A 24,844-nucleotide genomic window follows, 5' to 3' on the forward strand; every position below is an offset into this window, starting at 1 on the left:
ACCCTAACTTTGACAATAATTACGCAAGCTGCACTGCAGCAAATTTTATCTTTTGCAGTGCCAGCATACAGTACGTGTTATCCTGAAAAGTCATTATACTATAATCTTTCATTGCTTCTGAATGATAAAAAATTGATTGATCAATAATGACTTAAGTAATCTGAATACTCAAGATTAAGACTCGCTACGAAGATCACATGTAATTGGATTTTTTCCAAGTCATGACAGAGAAATGACCATCTTATACATTAAAAACTGCCACACCCAACTGTTTTCAAACTGGAAATATTGCAATAGTGCTGTGGCTAATAAACCATGATATACATGTCATGCATTAATGTAATTCACCATTCAAACTTCTTTATCAAAGACATACAGCCCTAATGAGCTTTGTCAACTGGCAAACTTTTTGTAAGTGTAATAAACTTAATTTTCATGCCTACTGATTACTCCCTCTTTTTAGATATGTGCATTTGTACAGAAAGATTTTAATACGTTTTAATGTTTATCAAAACTATACATACTTGAATCCTTGAATTCCAATCTTCAGGTCTAGAATTATTACACTCTTCTCTTCTTGGCTAGGGTTTTAAAACAACAGAGTTAGTACATTATGACAAAACCAATAAAAAAAAGGGGCAAAAGCATTTACATGCCTTTTACATGATGTATCGATTCTTACAATACATCATTTAAAAATAGGGCAACAGAGATTACCGAAATTAACTGTATTAGAGTAAGACATCAAATCATTATGGCCAAAGTATTATTTTTTTTAAATCACAAAATTAAATCTTGTTGAAATTGGATTTATTCTGTTCCCTCCTCTTCCTTAAAACGTTTGAAAGAGCTGCTGTGAATCCATTTGTGTTTGGCTGCCATGGATATTTTAAATCAACTAGCAGGTAGACAGACTTCTCATGTTCTCACCAGACATCTCCTCTGCTACTCTAATACTCTCCACACTTGTGACATTATAACAGGATCATCCCTAGGAGAATAAAAGGCTAAAACTTCACACAAGGCTTCAGACAACGCTCTGAATACTTCTAAATAAAAAGGCAAATAGTAAAACATAATGTATCAACAAATACTGTAATTTCTCATATCATGCCACAATTACATATTTAACTAAAAAATAAAGCATTCAACAAATTATACTGCTACATATTATACAGAATGCTGCTATAAAATGTTTTTAGTAAATGTGAATGAAGCCTAACGGACTATTAACTATGAACTTTGATAATGTCTGTAGCCAGTTGCTAAAGACAAAAAATAAAATCACTCAACAGGAATATTGATAAGAATAATGCAGTCAATTCATTTAGGTCAATGTTATTACTGTTTTTAAAGAATCCCTAATAATCAGCTTTCAAAACACCTGTAAAACATTATACTGTCTCTCCAATATAGAAGTATTCACATTATAGCTCAGTAATGCAAAGATAAACCTTCAGTATGAACTTGAAACAGTATTTAAAGTTGAGTAAAATGGAACAAAAGTTTTATTGACAATGAAATGAAAAATAAACACCCAACTGCTCCGTCTGTGCATATTTCTTTAGCAAAAAAAATAAATAACTTGAGCTACAGCCTACTCCTTCCCCATGAAATAACCGTCTTTTGTATTGCAGGATATTTGATACTGATAACACTGCAGGCCCATATTAACTGTTGACCAGCTGGCAGACTATCTGTGTATGTCTGATGTACTGGAAAATAATAACCTGGGAGGTGGGACTGCCTCCACACATAATCAAATTATTAAACCACAAAGGGCCTTGGTTGATGAAAGTGAGCATGCTCTGTCTGAGCCTCTGATGCTAAAAGGACTTGGCAGTAGCCAACCAATGAAATGCCTATTCCTACATATGTATCTTACAGTGGGGTTTATGTAGCATACTAAGGAAAGTGCTTTGGTGAAAGGATAAATACAATCATTTGTTTTTCAAGAACAAAATTCTGTCTTTTCCATAAACCATTTTCTGTGAAGGATGAAGATCATTTGTAGCTTAAAATATGTTTCCAGTTTTTTAAACAATTTTACTTAGCCTTTCCTGCCAAAGCTAATCATAGCGAGTGTAGCTTAGAAAGCGTCATGTTCAGGGTTAACAATAAGAAAAATAGAGTGGAAGTTGTCAAGTGCTTTGTACATGCAATGCAAACAACTGCAGATCTGAAATCTACAAAATAAATTTAAAAAAAAAGTCACTCACAGTGCGGATGCAAGGGTCAAACCTACAGTGAAATCCTTGTTAACCTCCTAGAATAACACCTGGTGCAAAATGAGACTGAAAACTAGGGCTTTTGTCATAAGTCTTCAAACCAACCAGTAATCTCATAATGCTATCTGATGTTCGAAAAGCTGGCATTTTGACAAGATCAAAATGCCGGGTTGTGCTACTGTTTATGCACACGCCATACTGGCCCACAGCACTAACAAGCACTCTGTATAAAAGACCACCGACCGCATCGGCCACGGCCTCAACTACTAAAGCAGCACGACGAAGGCGCTTTTTATCCTTTTGTAAAAGTTGTGCTTCAACAGGCTGAACGGAGACTGGCTTTGTCCCATTTTATTCTCACCCCCAACAAAGACACAGACAACCACTTTAAAAACTTACTAAAGTGGAAATAAGTATGCCCCTTTAAAGACACTTCTATGTTAACTGCTGGGAGATGCACAAGCAGTGTCTAAACTGATGCAGCACAAATAATTGAACATCCTTCTACTTTTTCCATAAAAATGAAGCGCAAGTCGGAATTTTGAAAATGCATTCAATTGCCCATTTTAGTTTTCACTGAAATTCTAAGTAGTGTTGCCTTGGGCTATGGATACATTCCTGTACTCCATGCCTAAATGATTGCTTTAACTTTGAGTTACTTTAGAAACATGGGTCCATTGTCACATACCTGCACAGGGCGGTTAGGAGGAGTGCTTATAAGGGGTGTAGGTCCCATTGCTGACGCAGCAGTCAGGCTTCTCTCCCTCTCATCTTGGTAGATTCGGTCCCTTTCTGCCTCAGGCAGCTGCAGGAAATTCTGCATTGCCCTCAGGTTGACCAGCAGAGACTGAGAGGCAGTCTTGGGGTCCTCTTCCTTTCGCAGGATTTCTGAGAGTAAGCCCTTGTGTGAAATAAATACCCCATTTCAATAAAAAAACAGCACGATTTCCCAAAACATGAACTGTTAGGTTGACTTGCTCATGACACTTTCTTTCCTCTAAATCTCAAAGCTGAATAGTCAGTCCTGTGGAAGAACATTAGGTATTACTTAGGTCGCATGGATAAAAGCCTGAGTTTTGCACTTAAAATTATGAAAAGTAACATAACTTTTCTATAAGATAATTGTAGAAATCTACAGACCAACCACATCCATGGAATAGTAGAAATTCTTACACTATTTTGCTGGGAATTAAAATTGTTAAACCTGTACTAAATGTTAATCTTTTCCCTTCAAAAGCAGAAACGTGTCGTTTTAGAAACACCCAAAAAAAACATTTTGGATAGGAGTACTCATTGTGCATTTTGTAAATAGTTTACGATACAATATCTAGACAAAATACACAGAGCTATATAAAAACAAAGAATTGGTGTCAACAGAAACTACACTTATATACAGAATAGTCTGTAAGCAACATAAAAACCCGTCTTCTAACAGTGTATATGATGTAATGACATTCTTAAAGATTATGCTCCTGTGATGCACAGCAGCCTAATGCATTCTTCTCTGCAACCTGGCTATAGAATAAAACAGATCCCATTTAAAAACAAATGTCAATATTGAATCCTTTTATCAAAAAGGGGTAGGGAAATGATTATCAGTTTAGAGGACCTTTCCAGTTAACTGCAATTCAATGTGTTCCAAAATATGCTGCAATAATGATGGACGACATGTCCAGGAAGACTCCTAACATGAACAATTTGCAAGAGCACTTCTTTAAGGCAGACTGCCCCGTAATAAAAGATCCATCTTTTGATCTGGACACCTTCCACTTAGATATTTTAATTAATTTAACCAACTCATCATAATTAAAGTTATAGGCTATGTGGTGTTCTCGTCCCTCCATACTACCTGGCCTGACCACAACAATGTTTCTTCAAATGTACTAAAGGTGAGAAGTTGGTTTAATAAGGACGGGAAGGAATGCTTCAAATTACCAAGGCTTTGCTCTTAGGGGGGAAAAGTATTTCCAGGGTTGCTCACAGTTTAGGATAGTGGTTTACAACTCAATTCTTTGGAGGGTCTCCTGTTTCCTAGTTTTTAGTCCAGCCTGAGTGAGCAATTAAACAACTTAATTTCTTCTTAGTGTGACATTTATAGGATTATTCCTTAGGTGTTTTACGAGAAAGAAGCATATCCACCACATTAAAGAGCCTGGTTAAAAGTAGTACAGCAATTCAGAGAATATGACCATTAGTGTAATAGGGCTCAAGTGGAACAAAAACTGGAAGACCATTTTAACCCTGGTTTACCAGGACAAGAGGTTATTAATACATTCAGCAATTTTCAGCAAATTTTAAAAGCAATGACAAATTCAATAAAACAGCATTTCAGATGTCTAAACTTAGAATGTGCAAGATTAGTTCTTTCAGCTTCACACAAACTCAAGATTCTCTTAACTCAACCTTTCAAGTTAGAAATAATAAAAGTGCACCAGACAACTCTGAAGGGCAGAGTTATAAACAACTACCAGATAACACTAAGGAAGCAAGGAGTGGGGACAGATCTCATTGAACCTGGCTCTTGCTCTACAGGTCTGTTCGGAGACATGCTTCTTAATGGTTAACCACTTAACCTGAGAAGCCCAAGGGCATGCACTGGAATACAGTAATTTTAGTGTGTTTCACTGTATGTTGGTTTGAACCATTACATACAATGAAACCAAATAATCCTGAGGGTTAAACCGTCTACATAAACTGAAGGGCATGCACATGTCTACCTTGTTTTATTAAGAAAAAAATAAAGATTCAGAAAACTGGCATGACTAGTTTGTTTCACAAACAGATCTTGGTATACTTTTTCCCCCTCCAACAGAAGATTACATGTCATTACAAGCAATGTTCATTAGGACACTGCAGAAAAATGTACAATAAATATTATCAGAGCTTTCAAAAGCTCATTATGAATTCTTTAAACTGTAGATAAATTAAAGAGTCTGCCAATTTGCACAAAACATCGCCTGTCTGGTCTCCACTTAGTCTCCTCTTTGAACGTAATCACTGATTCCAATAGATTTTATCAGCCTCACAGAACTTCAAAGCTCCTGAAAAGAAATGTGGTTTGCTGCAACCTCCCAAAAATATGCAGAACATCTTTAGACATTATCTTTTTCTTGCCATAAACTGAAATCACATGTTTTAGTGGTGGTCCGTGACCAGACTCCGCCCAGAAGCCTGGCTGTTTGCCAGATGTATTAGAGCACAGACATTTTTCTGTCTTACCTGACAGCAAACAGAGTTGTCATGGCAGTCAGTCTTTTAAAGAATTCAGATTAAACGGTTCTAATAATGTGCTTTAATAAAATGTAGATGAGTGTTCATTCCCTCTTAATTCACCAACAGAATACATCTATCTTCTATAACCTTTCTTGTGATAATTAGGAAACTAATGCATTTGTATTATTGCAAATGGTTAATTCAGTTAAAAAAAAACACTGAAGCAAACATATGTTGAATGTAGAAAAACATTCCTTACAATGACATGATGTGATAAATGACTGACATGAATGAAGATACGTGGAGTAACTAATATCAAACTAGTGACAAGAAAAAAGTGCGATAAACAGGAAATCAAGCTCTATAAAGAGAAGCAACAGCACATTCATTAAAGCAGTAAATTACACTTAAACTTAACAGTTACAACCCCTTCCACTTTGCCTTTAATGTGTACAACTGTCACATCACAATGTGTTTTTTAAAACTAATACATTCATCTTCAAAAAGATCTATATCTTTAGACTGTAGACCAAAATTCAGATGGTAATATTTTACTTTTGTCACAATTAAGAGTTCCAGCAATCAGACAAAGTACACATCACGCATGCGAACAAAAAGCTTCAGAGAGATTCTGAGTACTTCGATCTTCTTTTATAGAGATGTCCAAGCTGTGAAAAACCCAGGCATTAACCTAACAAAAAATTATACTAAATTAATTGTACTTAATTTGAAAAGTGACAAATTGCCTTCTGGTCTAGTTTCAAGAAGAGATTCGGAATATGTTAACCTCATTTTTAATTTTTTTCCCACATCATGAGGAGTGAAGGGGCTATGACCAGTCCATCACAAAACCAGCCATTTGAAAACAATGATATTGAACTAAAGGTGTGAGCAAAGACATTTGGCTCTCTGGTTTACTATGTAGTCTTGCATTGCTTTGAAACAAAGACATTGTGAGCAGAGTGCACCATATACCCCTTCTCTCCTACAGAGAACCCTTGTATGATTTTTGGCCCACTGGAACCCTGAATTCTGGTCAGTTACTGTTTTCAGTAATCATGAGGTCAAAACAGGCACTGCTGCTCAAAGCAAACAAAGAGCTTTTAGCAGGATGCCAAGAAAGATACCAAGATCCTTTTGAGTGGCTGTGTTGTATGTTGAGCTACATGCAGATGTAATGTACAGTAGTGCAAATAACAGTCACATTCCTGTTCTACTTAGTATTTTACCTTTTAAACTAAACAAAATTAAGCAATTAAGAAAGCACTGGAATAAGCATCCTGTACACAAATAGTGCAGTGCAAAGGGAACTGTACACAAAGAAATTATTTGTCATTTTTCCCAGTTTTATGAAACCGCTTTTCATTTAAGGGCTCTCTCAAATGTAAATTCCTAATCACAGCACGCTGGGAGAGGCCAGTTTGTTGCAGTGGAGAGTTCAGCCACAGATGGTTTAAGGACTCATCTCAGCAGAGTTGGATCAGTGTCTCCAATACTTCAAGATAAGACCTTCCTATTTCTAGACAGTGAATTCCTCTACCAAGAAGTCTTAAGGAGCTATTCTTCTCCATCACCCTGATTCTCCTCCTTAGAACTCCAGCATGTGGTATGATAAGGATTGCCAAGAACAGCTCTTAAGTGTGCTACTGCAATCTTATTCCACATGAAAATCATTCATCCTTAGCATGTGGGACAATCCTAATAAGTATGCTAAATTACGATTACAGGACAGGACTACATGTGCCTATAAAAAGTGTGTTTTGTGTAGTAAAGTAGGTGGCACAGATTCTCAAAACGGAACTAGATCCAAGGACATAAATATAACTTAATACAGCATTAAAACATTAACCATTTATCTTTAATGCAAATTCAAATGTAAACATTTCTGGTCCATTTTCTGGTCCAAGTAACATTTTATTAGATTTTTTTTTAATTCTGAACCTAATTGTGTTCCTCATCATATAGAGACTAAACTAAGTCTAGGCTTAAAAAAATAGTGTTGAAAAACTAAAATACAAAACTTCCAATGGTTGCCTCAGATGGGTTGTGGCAACCCACAGCCTATCCCCACAACAGATAGTGCAAGGTAACATTACACCCAGGATGGGATGCCAATCCATTGCACACCAAACATGCCGGGATATCCATTGAACTGATCTAGCTCACCTTTGGAATATGGGATGAAATCAGAACACTCAGAAAACCCACACAAATACTAGGAGAACCCTACACAGAAGAATTCCAGTCTGGGACACCCAGTACCCCAGCTGTGAGGCAGCAGTGCTAACAGTCACACTACCACCTTGATAGGTGTTGCAACACTTTAACAATAATCCCATCTATGTGTCAAACAGAGCATATTAAAAATAACTATGAATAGTGAAATGAATGAATCAGAAAAACACTAACAAATGTCAAGGCTTTCTAAGTACTGAAACCATACAGGCATCCTATTACATCTACAGGTTTTAATTACAAACTTTAGACACTGTATTAAAGGATAGGTTTCAGTCCAGACCCACACAGCAAGGACAGATATGACAAGAATATAATGAAAAATATCTTACAAAGTCTTACCTGAGTCCTGTTAAAAGCCACACGGGCAAATACCGCCTGGGAGATTCCAGCTCTCTTGAGTTCATCACGCACCCACTGGTAAATTTCGGAAGACACCTCAGTGTTGGAGGAGACCTGCTGTTCGAGTGGCTTATTGAGGGAACGGCTGACTGGTGGGTGGTTCAGGTACTGCTGGCTGAGAGACTGCTGTGCTAAGATTCTGTTCACCGCGTACTGCTGGTTTAAGATCTGAGCCATCACTATCTGCTGGTTGACCAGCTGAGGGCTGATGGGTGTGGACACAAGACCAGGGTGCAAGCTAGGCATCTGGGATCGAACTGATGTCTGCCCTCCATGAGGAAGCTGTACAGGGGAAGGTGGCTGTTCAGCAGTGCTTCCAGGAATAGGCTGCTGACTGAAATTCACATGGTTAGCGCCTGGTGGAGACAGGTCAGACAGGCTTTCCATTTCAGCTGCAATGAGAAGAAAAGGAAACGTGAAATTGCAAAATATTTCTGGAACATAGCTAGTCACTATATCAAAGAGTGCTCCAATACTGCTGGATAACTGAGGTGATCAAGGCAGACACCAACAACCCAAAGTGTAGCCAGTTTAAACAAAATAATAGATGTTCCCAATAATGCAACAGTTACTGTACATGCCATCAGATTTATATTTAAGGAGGATGCTTTCTGAAAGCAGTCACCCATTACATTATATTCTATACTTTGATTCATAACATACTGAAAGCCATCAATATTCTTTAACAACAGCAAAGAAACATTGTACCAACAGCCAAATTCTAATGCCTCTTGAAAAGCCAAACTAAAGATACAAATTTAAAAATGTTAAAAATTAAATACTAAAGTAACGCATAGCTCCAACAAAAAGGCACACACTGAAACAAACACCATTTTAGGAGGACACTTCACATTCACATTTTTCTTGCACATAATGGAGTGCACTGTATGAACACAGAGATGCATTACTTAGTAGATGTGGTAATTAGTTTATAAACACCATGACAGTATCATGTGAGCACAAAAAAAAAAAAACCTTGGCCAGACAGAACTACATTGACAATTTTAAGCAAAAGTGTTACTAAAAATATATCCAAACAATAACTGATAAGCATAAATCATTTTGTACACTTTTAACTAAAATAATGTAATATGGAACAATCTAAATATAACCTGTCAAAGTTAGCAAAGCACTACAAACACGAGAAGCCTAAGCTACCAAGAACTGAACCACGTGTAGAAAAGCATAAGGTTGATTTTTGTTCTGCAATTTTATTTAATAGCTATATAGTTCAACCTGAGAATGTTAATATTCTTAATTTACACTTATCTAATTGTTATGTCTGCTGCTTTATTTTATATAATTAAATATCCCAACTATACATTAGGAAACTTGCAGCAACTTGACATTTCAGTTAAGCTTTAAGTGAGACACTGTAGCATTACCGATATTATAACTAGAACAGTTGATATTTTTTTTCCCTATGACATGACTGGAAAGAAAAAAAATGGATCTACAGAAAACTACCAAAACAATACCTGAAGGATAGATGGGAGGATTGTAAAATATTATGTAGCTGAAAAAGGAAAATGGTTTGCCACAAAACACTTTAGCATGCACTGAAATGTAGAAAACAGAAAATATTTTTACAATATTCACCATTACTTCCAGAACCAATTAATTTCTCTATTTCTAAACGTTTGACAGAACAATATGCAGAGGAATAAACAGGTATAGTCTGCATCTTTTTTCTGAATAATGAATTCCACGTGCTACCACTCCAAAATGAAAATCATTAAGAGTTACAGTTCCCTGGCAGTGCACAATACTAAAAAGAAAACTAGAAAAAGGCCAAAAGAAAGGAATGTCTCTGGAGACAAATTCTAATGAAAATATCATAGAAATGGACATCACCCTACAGTGCACTGCAGAAAAGATTTCAGTGGAGGAAGAAAACCACAAGATCACATGAACACATGTTTCCAATGTTTCTTCCATCTCTAGGGGGGGAACAACGCAAAAGCCTATTGCGCATATTATTTTTTCCTCTCGCACAAACACTGACAACGTGGTTTGTCTTCACCAATCTATAAACAGCTAGGAGGCAAACTTCTTCATGTGGTTTGAAAATTAATCAAAAATGAAAGGGATGGCAAACCTTAAGAGACGTCCCTATGTGAGCTTCGCACAAAAAGCCAAAGCCATACAGCAAAATAATAATGAGAAGGGGTCGTCACCAACAATGAAAAAAATACAGCTATGGGACAAATACTTGTTCCATGAAGGAGCAGACCTCCTGAAGCGTAAAACAACAGGAAACCTTTTTTTTTTCTTTGGAATAGCTCAGTGTGGAAAAGCCACTGCTCTTCGTGGATTTCAAGTTTTACAAGAAGCCACTAGCAATTTTTGAGAAATGTCACTGTTCTTGACCATCAAAAAGTTAAACAGTCATGTTTAGATTCACAGTAGGAGTTTCTCTTCAATGTAGTCCCTCTTCCTACATCCTAACAATTCTCCTAAAACAAATATGTAGGATAAAAAAATCCCTCAAATGCTCCTCTGCATGCTCTGTATGTGCAAAACCTAATGTGTGCTCTAGACCTTCGTGATCCTCTCAGAAGTAATCTGAAATCTGCAAAGTAACAACACAATGCACAGAGGTTTATGTGAAAATAAAAAATGACAAAACTTTAAAACCATGAAATCATCTTTTTTTTAAGCTGGGGATAAACACAGTGTGTTCAGACTGCATTTTCTAAATGAAGAAACGTCAGACAGCAAGTAGTAAAATGGACTAGCAGCACATCTTGTCCTATAGAATATTGGACATGACTTAACATTAAAACAGAACTATTTACTTTATCACCCTTTCACTATCAGAACAACAGTATTGATTTTCAGAGTAAAAAAAAAAGCAGAGGAAGGCTTAGGCCATAGGCATCAGACTCTGCCAGTTTTGAAGCCTCTAAAGTTTCTATTTTCTCACATACCTACTGCAGTGGATCTTGGACTGTCGTGGAGAATGCATGTTTCCAGGTATCCCTCCAGCTGGGAGGGCTGGCACGCTACTGTGCAAATACACACGTACAAAAATATGGGAAAAATTCATTAAGCTACTCATTACGTATTAAATATTGCCTGCCACTTAACAGTCCCAAGACACACAATCTGGTATTAGGAAGTGAGGCCATATACTTGATGGCTAGCTGGTGTTGAAAGACTTTACACTTTAGACATTATTTTCCTATTTTTTAAAACATTGAAACTTAAATTAATCAGGCTGTCGCAAATAATGACGGAACAAAACATAGGCTACACTTTGGTCTTGTTCATATGTCACAGGTCACTTTCCTGGAGCTAAATGTGAAATATAAAAATGAAAAGAGGGCTAAACTTTACCCTTTTGATACAACACATACGTTACATTAAGACAAAGTTTCTGAAATTAAATGAGTTGGTATTTGGAAATGAGAATGTGTTCTGTTACTTGTTTCCTCAAGTGCAATTTTACTTGTTTGATCTGTTGTCTATTTGTATTAAAGTCATATGGCGTCACAGGAATACATTTGGTATGGGAATCCATACAAATGATCCATAAGGTATATTTATGTATTGTTTTAAGTATCGTTTAAATTAATTCTTTAAAATTTACACATGATAAAGCAGAACACAATGAATCTACACAACAAATCCCAAGAATCATAATTGTTGTATTACAAATAAAACAATCATTGAAGAATTTAGTAAGAACACCAGGTTGACAGCTGAACTGTAGTTGGAATTGAAAACTGGACTCAAGGTGGGATGATTACTAGGATTACAATTTTAAGACATTTTGCTTACCCATCATATCTTTTGTCTTCTTGAAATGTTTATACCACCGCCCGAATTCCTGACATTTTGCTGCCGAGACATTTGCATAGTAAGTGCTGTTCACAATGGAAGAAATCATACTCTGCAACAGAGAAAAGAGTGTTGTACAAAAAAAAGCTGCCAGGTTCAAATTGAACGTAATGTATTAAAATTCTGTTTTGTTCACATGCATCCTATATCTATTAAAGAAATTGAACATTTCCTTTTTACAAAATAACAGGAATATTTCAGTTTAAGAGCCACATGCATTTCTGTCTTTTTGTTGTCTAAAAAATATCCCTTTACAACAAATGCCAACAAGCCTGAGAGAGCATAAAGAAATTTTCAGTAGGGTTATTTAAGCTAAGCTGAATTCTGAAGCAATGGTAGTTTTATTTGGTGCACTTAGATTAAATATAACTGTTTTTTTTAAAGAAATCAATCTTAAATTTTAGCCTCTAGAAATAGCCATTTAAAACTGCCACTTTGTTTTTCCACGTTAACTTTGAAGTGTTCAGTACAATCTGCTTTATTCCACTAGAAAAGTGCATATCAAAACTGCTGGGTTTCCAAATGACAGTCTATACCAAATTATTGAATACCTTAACTATCTGTATGTACATATAAATGACAAGTTGGTGTTGTCTTTAAATTTTATTCAACTTTTTTTATGCATTCTTCAAAAACAAGAGAGATTTCTTTTTTATTAAATTGAAGCTGTTTCTAACACCTTACAGGCCTGAGGGTGAATAGCATAGAGATTGTTTTGATTGTTATAAATATTCAAAAGACGAAACCATCTGTTTTCAAATTACAGGTATGCCATCTTTACTATTTCTATAAAAATCTGAATATTTTGGGGCATTATTAGCCCTCTGGCTTTGTCTAAAAGACATAACAGTGACTTAACTCTTCAGCAGGAAGCAAAGATTTTTTTCATGACATGATGTTAAAGAAAATGCGATATGCATTTAAGTACAAAACAAAATCAGCTTCAGAGTGCAAGGCAGTGCAAGACAACTTCTTTCTGAACAGTTTCTCTCTTCTCCATAACCTTGGTATTGATGGAACATACTAGGGGAACTGTAAATGTAATTTATGACTCACTGTATTCTCAAAAATTACATTTCTGAATACAAAAAAAAATCCCAGCTGTAATTGCATTTTTTTTAAGCCAAAAGACATTCCAATTGGTATATTACCTAAGGTTTGCATGATATTTTCAGTTAATTTGCCATTACACACTAATATTTAAAACCTTAAATGTCTTGTGCAGTATTAATTTTACTCCTAAGGAATACACTCAAGTTTCAGTCTGAAAGATTTGCGATTACATATGGTCCAAACAGGTCAACCCTTTCAGACATTACAGTACTTCAAAACAGAATTCTAATACAAAAGAAATCAAGCAGGAGAGAAGCCTTTGCCTTAATCTCACTGACTTCTAAACGTTGTGAAACTGAAAGAAAAAATGGCTGACGTCAATCCTTTCAGAAGCATTTATTGCTGAAATTACTGAAACAATAACCAAATTATTTTATTGTCAAAGTTTTAAACACTTTTCTCTTTTGAGAAAAAAAAATCTGCATCTATCATTATCATTATTATCGTTAAAATATTGATGTAATGATTCTCAGCAGGGTCTACTGATGACTCCAGAATACCAGTGTCTTGACACAGATGTTTTAATAAATGTAATTCATTAATCATGCATCTCTTGCAATGCATCAAAACTGTCTCCTGAGATATTGTCTTGGTGTATTCACAGCAAGAACAGCAACCAAATACATACACATACAGTTTCCATTACATTAGCAGTTTTCAACAGGTACAGGATAACACATGGCCCCTTTAAATTACGATTATCTACAACCTGATCAGAATGCCCAGGAAGTCACAGAAGACGTTATCAGGTAAAACGATCTATTTTACTTTCCGTGATGGGAGAGACACAAAGATGAGTAGATCTACAAATGTGACTCCCTTTCAACTCTTAGTTAAGTTTCTTATTAACCAAATCTTTAATCCCTATTGTACTAGAAAGACGGCACCTCTCCCCTTCTTTTAAAACATCTTAATCACAACCTCTTTTGACACCAGTTCAGGCAAAAAAAAAAATCTATTACTTCAGATTCTGACAGCTCTAGAAAGCAGTCCACAAAGATGGCTTTTGATGGCTATTTGCTGCTATGCAACTAAACAGCTGCTCTTTCAGGGGCAGGGGGTGGGTGGGGAATTCTTTTGTTGCTCTAGTTTCAAAGAGGACAGGGGTTAAGCCTGATCACTGGAAAATATCTCTTGAAAGACTGCTGATGCATGAGAGCAAATTCATAAAATTAAGAAATTGTAAAATAAGTAAATTTATAAGCAAATAAGTACATTTATCTTTAAAACAAAATGTCCTTTCAAAGCTAAAGAGACTATACATCAACATAAACCAAGCAGCAATTCTATCGATTTAATTTTCTATTTACAAGTCTTTCCAATATAAATATACAAAATGAATGTTGTGTGCAGTTTATTCCAATGCCCAAACCATGACTACAGTCTCTGATCTACATGAAGCAATAAAAACATTACTGTACCAGAAGACTATGAAAAAACAGTCATATAAAAAAATTTCCACTTTCAAGATTTGATCAAATGAAGGGTAGTTCCATCAATGGATTCCACTTTGTTAACCTTTCTTCATTGGATTCCTGTGCTGAATGTCTGGCAAACACTAATCCTAAAACAGATGTCAATCACTTCTTGCTAGTCAAACAGTCTTCTCTTTATTTCCCCCTTTTCTAGTCACTCATGAAGTATAAAGCTAGCTCACCTGCTGTTAAATGTGTCTCATTCTGACATTAACAGAATAATGTACAGTGACTGGTTTGGCCAGTAGAGTAGGATTTTATATTTGCATCCACAAGGGTGTGAACTCTGAAGGCAGTCAAATCTACTTAAGGGAATTCTTGACATGCAAACATTAAGCACACCACATTATATAGATCTGCTAGGATTGGACCTCATTTCAGGCTTAATGACACTGAGGGACTATTTACAACATTGCAATTCTATATTCTTTTCAAACTCACAGTTGCCTGAAGCATAAATTATTATTGTTGTTCTGGGAAGGCAATTCTATACAGGAAATATGAACATAAATTTATTTCCACCTTAGATTGTTCCTGTGCTAGATGCAATAAATATACTGTTCTCTTTCATGAAGGCAGCAAGGAAAAAAATGAATTATAAATTTGCATTTAATGCAGGAATGCCAAATATTTATTTTATACGATACAATATTTTGGAGCTTTTGTTTTGTCTAAAGCAGATAAATGAGGGTGCAAAAAACATGACACAAGCCTGAAAATTGCTAAATAAATAGGGCTTCAAAGAAATATTTATACTAAAAATTCAGGTTGTCCAATGTTTTCCAACACTAAACCTCACAAATGCATACACCAATTGTTAAATATTCCCGATTTTAACATTTACATTTGCCACAGATTTGAAGTGCTTTGTCTGGTTCAGAAAACTGCTTTACACTCCGTCAGGCATTTGGCATTTGAAAAGGGACACTGCAGTTGCTGTTACTGTATTTTGTTTGTTTAAAGCTTCAGCACCTGTGACAAGGGACATTCTTTAGCCAATGAGCTCTGGTTCATGTCTTTCAGTAACTCCTTGAGGGCATTTCTTACTGTGGAATGTGTCCACTGTTCAGGAGGCAAGTCTTCCAGTTTAGGGCAACTGCATGGAGGGGATAGATTAAAGAGAGGATTAATACAAGGCTGCATCCTGCTGCAAGCATTCCTTTAAGACAGACAGATTTCATTTGGCGCATCAAGCAGATGCATCTGGAGATTGCTCTCAGTCTCCTGATTGTTCTGATTAGTTAATTACTTTATACAACACATCTGCTGTATTGATGCATGAATTATACATCAGCTGCATGTGGCGACTATTATTTCATGTTACTTCTACCTTCCTGCTCTGATGTGCTTGGTGAAACAATTTAAGGTGTTACTGCCTAGATTCAGTTTTAACCTATAATGTACATGAACACGAGAACTTAAATTTCATACAGTATAATACATACTGTACTTGCAGCACAATTATGAAGTCTGTTTTTGCCTTACCCTAAAATAAATGCATTTGTAAGACACGTTGCTATGCGGGAAAAACATGCTTTCAATTACATTAAGAAATCGCAAGCAATGTTCTACAATTGTGCATGTCTTCCATAAATGTCATCACATACAGTACTCAAACCTCTTACATCACATACACAATGTCCATCACAGACAGCAAGACATGAAACAGATGCTGCTCAAAACATGCGTCTGATTGAAGTATTCAATACAACCTTTTTCATCAGACAACCTCTGAACACAATTGGTGTAAAAATGAAGGAAACAGAAATGTTTAGGAACACCTTAAAAGTGCTAAGAAGCCTGCAAGCTTACAGAGAGGAAAAAAAAAAAAGAACAACAATCCTGATAAACAGTCATTTATTCCCCACGACTGGTGTGTTGTGACTAACCTGTGTAACTGAATTTTCAGTGTGACCACATGATACACATCCTGCAGCATGTCTGCCACTGTGGCGTCCGGTGCATCTGTTACATAGGAGAGGGGGACTGGATTCCACTTGCCAACCTGGATTAGGCCTGTCACAGAGAGAGAAAAAAGGAGAGGACTCGGTCTTAAATCCTATGGTACAATACACCACAAATCAATCAAGTGTAAGGACAAAAACAATACTGCCAATAAATTACAGACTGTTTGTGGACATAACTATGCCCAACATAATTATTCCTGAAATGCCTAATAAAATCCATCAACAGTTTGCTTGCTACAGAAGATTGCTGCATTTTTAAAATATCAAATCTTATTCTGACAGCATTTAAAATAAGCATGTATGACTGTACACAACATGCTGAAGAACATTACGAGAATAGATAAATGCATATTTTATAATACTTTTGCTAAGCATGATATTTTCCTTGACTAAAAGTGAAATTGGCAAACTTGCTGGTATTTCATTGCTTTACACAACAATTTTAAAAAAAGTTAAAGATTACAGAGGGAAAAAGTTTAACATCTTAAAATAGCTGGTGCTACAGGAGTATAATTACCATAAACTCATCAAAGCCAAGTCTACCTTCAGTCCCACCTGGAAAATGTATTATTAGAATCAAGAAAAGTGAAAATCTGTTCAGGGTTCACTCTGAAGCAGAAATGATTCACCTTAGCTTTAATGTAGTGCCTTCTTTTAATTAGATGTCACCTTGTTATATATTTGTGCAGTAAAGTAGATTTTCAATAAACACCCACAGCAACCTGTAATTATTATACATTTTAATTAATGCCTACCTTTTGCCTGAGCTGCAGAACTGTGGGAATATCCGAGAGAAAGCAGTGCCATTTCAATGAGCTGGTTGAAGAGCATGTCCTTTCTCACTAACACAAACTCTGCATGCTCCTCTTTGCTGTCGAATTCAATAGGACTCTCATAATGCTCAACAACACAAAACACTGGAAGCATGTTCCCTACAAAGAGAAAGGTAGCACTATCATGTGAAAGTAGTAGTAGCAGAAAGAAAACATGTATCTTGATCTTTCCATTATAAAATCAGAAAGCTTTAATGCTTTAAACATTAACAGAAAATGCGTTAGGACACCAAATCAACATGCCTTTCTAACAGAAATACCAAAAAAAGATTTGTACTATTTAACTTTTACTATAAAGCAAAAAGCACAACCCAAGTTTTATCAGCCAATAGAAATGTCTATTTAAGACATGCATTTTCTTAGTAAATCACTGCAAAATAGAGAGAACGTTTAAATAATACAACTTACCAAACACTCATATATAGTAAGCACAGAGTCATAATTGTCACTATTTTACAATAGTTAAAAAATGTATAAAAAAATAAAGTTTACAGTCCATCCAGAAACCGGCATCTCTAAATAAGGTGGTTTAACATTTGTTCTTTCTGTCAGTATTTTGCTCCCAAATATAGATACACGCTGGATGCACTTAAGACCTGGGTCAATTCAAATCAGAATTAACAGAAAATTATTTCACAACCAAATAATCAAAATGTGCCTTTTTCCCCTTGGCCTTACAAATATAAGGAAACATTGCAAAGGTGTGCATACTACATTTGACCACCTTTCTATGAAAAGGAGCAGCATTACATAGACTTCCTGCCTGCTGGCTTTTCACAATTACTTTACAGTTCCTAGAACTCTCCCTTCTGCAGCAGAGGCAACTTTCAGTAACCTCCAACATAAAAACTAGAGAACACTGGTGACCAGTAGGAGCTAAAAATACAGTATGATTTAAAGCTAAAGGCAGTGTTAAACTTTTGCATAAGGTTTACGAGTCTGGGTAAACAGCATGCTGCCATAAGAAGAAATCAAGTCTGTAGAATCCTTGTCTAAAACTGTCCTGGCATTACAGTTTGCTGTGCAAATATCACATAATACCAGACAGCTGAAATCTTCTATTCAGGAATTTATGGAACTTATAACTTTTCAGGCGTCAGAGAGTCTTTTTTTATATAGCCCCAGTGATTCGTGGCATAATATTAATGCACTCTGTTTGAGAAGCCATAATAAATTATATTTTTAATGCTCTTACCCTGGCTTTCTTAAGATGCATACATTCCTGGCAAACAATCAATAAATAGGGTAATCATGAGCAGAGGCCAAAGAATTTGCTGAAGTGCCGCTTTTCCATTTTTAATAGATAAAGATCTAACAATAAGGACTGCTGTGTAGGTTCATTTCAGGATCAATATGTGCTTTGTTTTCAGGGAACACAGAAAAAAAAATAAACGACTGTATGGTAAATGTTATTCAGCTAACAATAAATTATGCTGCTTCAAAACTTTGCAAATGTTTTGTAACCTTTCAGAAGTTTTTGAATATTACATTTAAAGACCAAGTGTGCTGGGAGCTATAGCTCAGTTCAGAGAATTTTCTGAAAACATTAAGACACAAAAACTCAGCTGGAGTTTCTATAAACTGTTGCAGTAGCCACATAAAATAGCCACTCTTTCAATAAAAGCTATGTTCCCCATAACACTGCAAAAGCAGTACATTTACATATATTAAAAGATATATTGACAGACAACACTATTTTGTAAATTATTATATTAAATTATAAAAGTCTCAAATGTTTCTAGGGATACAGCATACATATAGACCATAACATGAAAACTTTCTGAAACCTAATCTTATTTCACCGAACATCTTCCCAAAATGATTTCAAATAACCCATTGCTACAAAACAGCATAAAACGAAAAACTATCCATCTCATTAAGGAAAGCAACGTTTCACTATGAAAGTCCTTTTATTCCAGATGATCACCTGATCAGTGAAGTCGTAATTACCAACCACCAGCTGACCTGAAGTGCTAAAAAAAAAATGGAAGAGTTACCTCTCTTATGACATGTTTTCATCAAGTGTCCACCAGGTTTCAAAGACACCCCGGCAAGTTTGGCCCCCGTGCTTCCTAAACGGCTCCTTCCAAGAGGGCTTCCATTCTGCTCCAGACGTGCGATCTTGGTCGGTGGTGCCTTGGGATCTCCAATGCTATTGGGAAGCTCGCAGTTCTCCTTCCCATGGCAAGGATCGCTGAGATGATCCATCATCCTCAGCGCCACCTTTCAAAGTCACCTGTGAGAAAAAGATTGAATTGTGCAATGAGCAGACACAAAACACTTCAGTGCCACTGACGGTCAGGTTTACATAAACAGAAAACAGAGCAATGCTCAAACCTTGTCTCTCCACCCACAACCTCTACAGGTTATGGAAATGACGTTTTTTAGAAGAGTTAAAAACGTGACAACTCATTCATAAAAAGCCCACTCAGTAATGTCCACAAAGACAGTAACATGTTAACAAAGAACTATACTAGTGCCTTAAAATAAGTCCATATGAACCTAGGTCTTAAACTATTTAGACTGTAAGAAGTTGATTAGAGTCATTTCTAAATATTGATACTGAATTACACAAAAAGTCTTTCCAGCTTCAACAAGGGACTTATCTGACTCCATTTTTAATCTCATGTACATCTGGTTCATTATTAATGTAATAGTACAACAGTCTCTTCAGTAAGAACCTTAATAAGACAGCAATTGGTACAAACAGACCCTTTCAAGTGACATTTGAAGAGGCCTTTTATTGCACACTGCATGGGAAGTAATATGTATGGAATGATCATGTCCTTGCAAAAAGAGAACAAGCTACTAGAGAAACTGCATATTCATTTTATAAGACAAAATTAGCTCTTATTTTTTAATAACATATTTACTGATTTTTTTAAAATAATTTAATGAGCCTGAAATTACTGAAGCACTGATGTCTGGTATTCCAAACAAGTTGCCTAGTTAACCATTTGTAGACTTGTAATGGGTTTTCATACACCAGCTCAGTCTGTAGACTCTTCGTTGGAAGGAAAGGTGAAGGTTATAACAATGCTGATTGTTTTCACAAAATGATTTTGAAATACATTTAGAACTCCTTCATATCTTATATTTATAGAGTGCAAAGTGACATTACTTTTATACCCATTAAATCACGCAGTGCAAAAGCGTTCTGTGACAAACTGTTACAAAGGGTGCTAAAGCAAATAAACAGATTTTGGAACCCTATATGAAACTGTATAATTCTGTAGTTTATTTTTTCACACATTTCCCCTTTTATCTTAATAAGCAATCATTGTATGGTTTATGACATCACAGATCCCCTTTTAAAGACTATATATTATGTATGCCTATCTCTCTGTATTCCCACGAGGAAAAGAAAACAAGGCACAGTATTATACAAAAACATTAAATTGATTCCTGCATTAAACAGTCCATGTACTTGGATGTGAAAAAGACTAAATATTAAAGAATCACATGTAAACTTTTATAAACGCCTTAAGCAAATATATTATGCAAGATCTTACATGACACCACCAATTAAATTCTTAATTCACCACCAGGACCCCCAAGTTCTCTGCCGTGAATTTTTGTTTAAACTTTCACAACTTTCATTTGCATATTCTTGATAATATTGTACATAGAGCAACCTTTCACAATGGGAAATGTTTACTCAAGCAGAATAAAACAAAAAAGCACTGCCCGTTTGTTCTCTTTGCCGCTGTTTTTCAATGTCAAAAAGGTACAGTATAGTATTACACAGAACAGCTGGTAACTCATACTGGAGGTTACAGGAGTACAATAAACTACAGGGAGACAATCTACAGAGGTCCGATGAACAGAAATGGTTATTCCTACCTCATTTCTGGATTTTTACATTAATCTATAGTTTTAAAAGTTTTCCTACCACAAAGAATATAACGAATAAACAAAAGATTAAAACATGGAAAATTCAAGCTTTTACGAATAACAAATTTAGAACACAGCCTCTTTTAAGACATCTAGTGTCTTCATTGCTTTCAAAATACCTGGGTTATGAGATACTTTTTTTAGTTTTCCAAACTTAACCTCATATCATCAATATCGGAGCATGCTAAATAGGTTTTACTTGTTTAAAATATCACAACATTCATACTGCATTATAAGGCAACAACATTCATATTAAGATATTTTAAAACAGTAAGGACTAATCCCAAATATAGCTGTTTCGATATTCATATATTTGAAGACATTTTCTTATGCATGCATAAAAGATCATTCTAGTTACTGGCAAACTTCTAAATTCCTAGCATTCGGTGTTATCTAATTTTCAAATTCAAGCCAAAATACAGTCCAGATTCCGTATTTGGTGGTGTTCCAGGTCAGGATTTTGAGATGACCTTTTAAAAAGACAAAGAGGCAAGAGTACTATCTAGAAACAGAAACAGTGCAGCTGAACTCAAATTAGGAAAACCAACCTGAAACTCACCACTTCAAAACTTGAAAGCATATACACAGCAGCCTGGGTGAATAGCGCCTTCTTTTACTTAAGTTCTTTCAAAGGAAGGAACACTTGAAAGTTTGACGCTTTCTAGGTCTGTATGACAGCAGACATTAATACTCTTCTTTAAACGGATTGTATACGCTCTCCCCAATAGGCGAAAAAAGGCGATTTTCCAAGAGCAGCAGACGAAATGTATAAAACCGAGAACTTTATCTTGTATAAAAAACGATAACATGGATGAGAAATTAACTCGGTCGATTTCTTATATATTTCAAACAACTAATTAACGCTGACGCGGAGATAAATTCTTATCACATTAAGCTAGACATTGGTACACCTGAAACGTATGCCTGAAAAGTACAATACCGGTTACAAGTGCATAGAGTTCTCCTGCGGAGTTACCACTATTCAGCACAAAAAATACCATGTGTGCACCGAAAAAGCAACGATCGGAATAAGGATAAACACATACTTATGTTCTCTTGTTATAAACTGGGTAGGGAATATATGTAAAAAGATCCCCAACAGTGCGTTAGTTTTGCCTCTACTGTCCAGGAGAAAATGCGAAAACGACCTGTCTTCCCATTTAAAAGACGATGTGCGATTTTGCAGTCACTAACAGGTATAAAAGTGCGTTATAGCTTCCAATCGAAAATACGGATTAAACGTGCTAAAAATTAAAGTCTGATCCCTGTGTTGTGATGTTTTCTGGTCGTTTTTTGTGCCCGGACGGAGCTTCTCTTTCTCTCTCTCTCCCTCTCTCTGTGTCCCCATTAAATTATTAGTTGTATTGACTCATCACTCCCCTCGCTGGTGCTGCTACTGCCTCTCCTCTTTCTCCTCATTTCAGTAGAAAATAACGCCGAAATGATCGGGTATTAAAGAGCGTACGGAACCACTCAAAACATCACGCCGTGTCATCCGATGTCCTAGCGAAATTAGGACCTGAAAAATAAACTAAAAAGTGGAAAGAAAACAGAGGAGGGTGCGATTTCCGGCTGTGCGCGCAGGAATTTTTAATCAGCTTGATTAGAGTGAGGCGGCTCTGCATTTATTACAGAATAACACACACACACTAGCACACACACAAATACGTCTGGTAACACACAATGCGAAACAAGGAAAGGAGATTACAGGCATCGTAACTATAAAGGAATATATTCAGATAAATACATTATATAAACTACCTATTAGAACTATATTATAGTTATGTGCTCCATACGTCAGTTGCATCTCCGGTAGCCAGCTGATCATTATAAGCAAAAGCAAAACAGAACGGGCACTGTGTTCATGTATTATTAAAAGGATATCCTGCAAACAACATAATATCTATTTCTCTTAAAATAAAAAATATATACCTTCTTTTAATACGTGACAACTAAATGTATTTTTCAGTAGAAAAAGCGGTGCAATATTTTGGGAATATAACTTTACCAATGAAAATATATTATGCGCGCATGCTGTATGGATTATACTCGGTATATCAAAAAGTATTGGGAAAACGTCAAAAAATATTGCAGAATTTTACACAGCACAAAAGCACCCGCCATATGGCACTGAACAGGCGAAGCACTAGGAGCAAGGGAATTATTAGCATCACAGAATAGACTGAATATCTGAATTAATAACACATGCTGCACACAGGCAGGATACAGCATTCACAGGTGACACAGCGCACAGTGCTGAGGAAAAGAGAGATTATTAGCTGCGCTGAACAGATCAAATTTCAGAACTAGCAGAGCCTGACCATAACACAAATGACACTTGCATTATCCATACACACAATAGGAGAGGGGGTAGAGGTTGGGTAGGAAAAAAAAGTGAAGTGGGAAGAAAACTCATGCACCCTCACCAAAGAGCCGTTTCAAGTTACATTTATCCTAGGAAAAAAATAAATCCTGCACAAAATTGCCTGAAACTAGATTTAATTATTGTCTCCATCACCACTTCACAAATACAGTGCAAATTCAGTCAAAATACAGGTAGGCACAAGGTGTTTATTTTATCATAATCTTGTGGTTACTGATTTGCTAGATTTCCTCTAGCATAAAGAATGATGCAAATGCAGTTCAACACTCTTTAAATATGGAAGTCTAAACAATTATTTTTTATAGAGAACGCAGAATATGTAGGAAAATGTGAGTTATTAAACATATGCTTGCTTAATCAAAGTACCTAGAACATCAACTGCTGCACAGATTCAAACATTAAAGACATAAGCAACATGCAGCATTTACAAATTCAGAGATAAAGGCTGGAAAATATGAGAACATACCTTGTCAGAAGCATAACAACAATAGAAAATACTTTTGGAATAAAGGCAAGACACAGAAGTCTTTAAAAACAATAACTGTGTAATAAATGTAAAACCCCAAAACACTTCAAAACAATTAACATGAACTTCAAAACAGGAAACATAAAAAAGCCAACGGGAAATAAGGCAGTGTGGATGAAAACATAATTAGAAAAGACCCAGTATGTGACTGATCAGATATCAGAAATGCCTTCTAAGTAACTGTCCCAGTATTGCTCAGTTTAGATGGTGATACAAAGGTGAAAGTCATATATTAATGTGCAAACCTCAAAATTCAAATTAAATATTAAATATGGGGTTTCTGGGGGAGGAGCACATGCATTCAATGAATTCAGTGGCAGAAAACACAAGGCAGATACAGTAAAATAAACTAACACATACTGTAGGTATTCGGGTCACACAAATGGCACAAACAAAATGTTAAATATTTGGAAATTAATACATCAAAAATGAAATAGTATATAGGCAATTACAAAAAATGAATTCATTATAACAGTTGAGGTTTGCAGATTGAGATTTTCTTAATCCGTATAAGTGAGTACTTTAAAATTTAAGTAAATATAGAATGCAGTATTGTTTCTTTTTGTATAATAGTCTCTAAGGTATATACAAATATTTAAATTTAATAGATTTAGTTTACTCAATATACAACCAACAGCTTTATTGTTACATTAAACAGGTTTCAGAAAATAAGGTAAATGAAATGCTTGGTATGGCTTTCTTTGTATGCAGTTATGTCTTTGGAGAGTTCTT

At 35.7% G+C, this 24,844-nt stretch overlaps 1 protein-coding gene across 9 annotated transcripts in view; it reads right to left on the bottom strand.

Annotated features, from left to right (window-relative positions):
• The window catches only part of LOC148651403 (DNA-binding protein SATB1-like), a 54,788-nt gene that overhangs the window by 16,598 nt on the left and 13,346 nt on the right, over window positions 1-24,844 (bottom strand). The window contains exons 1-10 of one of the 9 annotated variants that reach the window (XM_088601628.1): window positions 22,250-22,779; window positions 19,307-19,545; window positions 17,232-17,408; window positions 16,399-16,525; window positions 15,482-15,605; window positions 11,862-11,973; window positions 11,009-11,086; window positions 8,019-8,470; window positions 2,917-3,129; window positions 525-581 (exon numbers count right to left, since the gene is read on the bottom strand). In XM_088601628.1, the coding sequence (XP_088457754.1) occupies window positions 525-581; window positions 2,917-3,129; window positions 8,019-8,470; window positions 11,009-11,086; window positions 11,862-11,973; window positions 15,482-15,605; window positions 16,399-16,525; window positions 17,232-17,408; window positions 19,307-19,520 (1,554 nt within the window). In that variant the 5' untranslated portion in view covers window positions 19,521-19,545; window positions 22,250-22,779. The other 8 variants (XM_088601626.1, XM_088601627.1, XM_088601632.1 and 5 more) reach the window with 8 other exon arrangements.

This window comes from Lepisosteus platostomus, chromosome 12 (genome assembly GCF_059453375.1).
Source record: "Lepisosteus platostomus isolate fLepPlt1 chromosome 12, fLepPlt1.hap1, whole genome shotgun sequence".
NCBI lineage: Eukaryota > Metazoa > Chordata > Actinopteri > Semionotiformes > Lepisosteidae > Lepisosteus > Lepisosteus platostomus.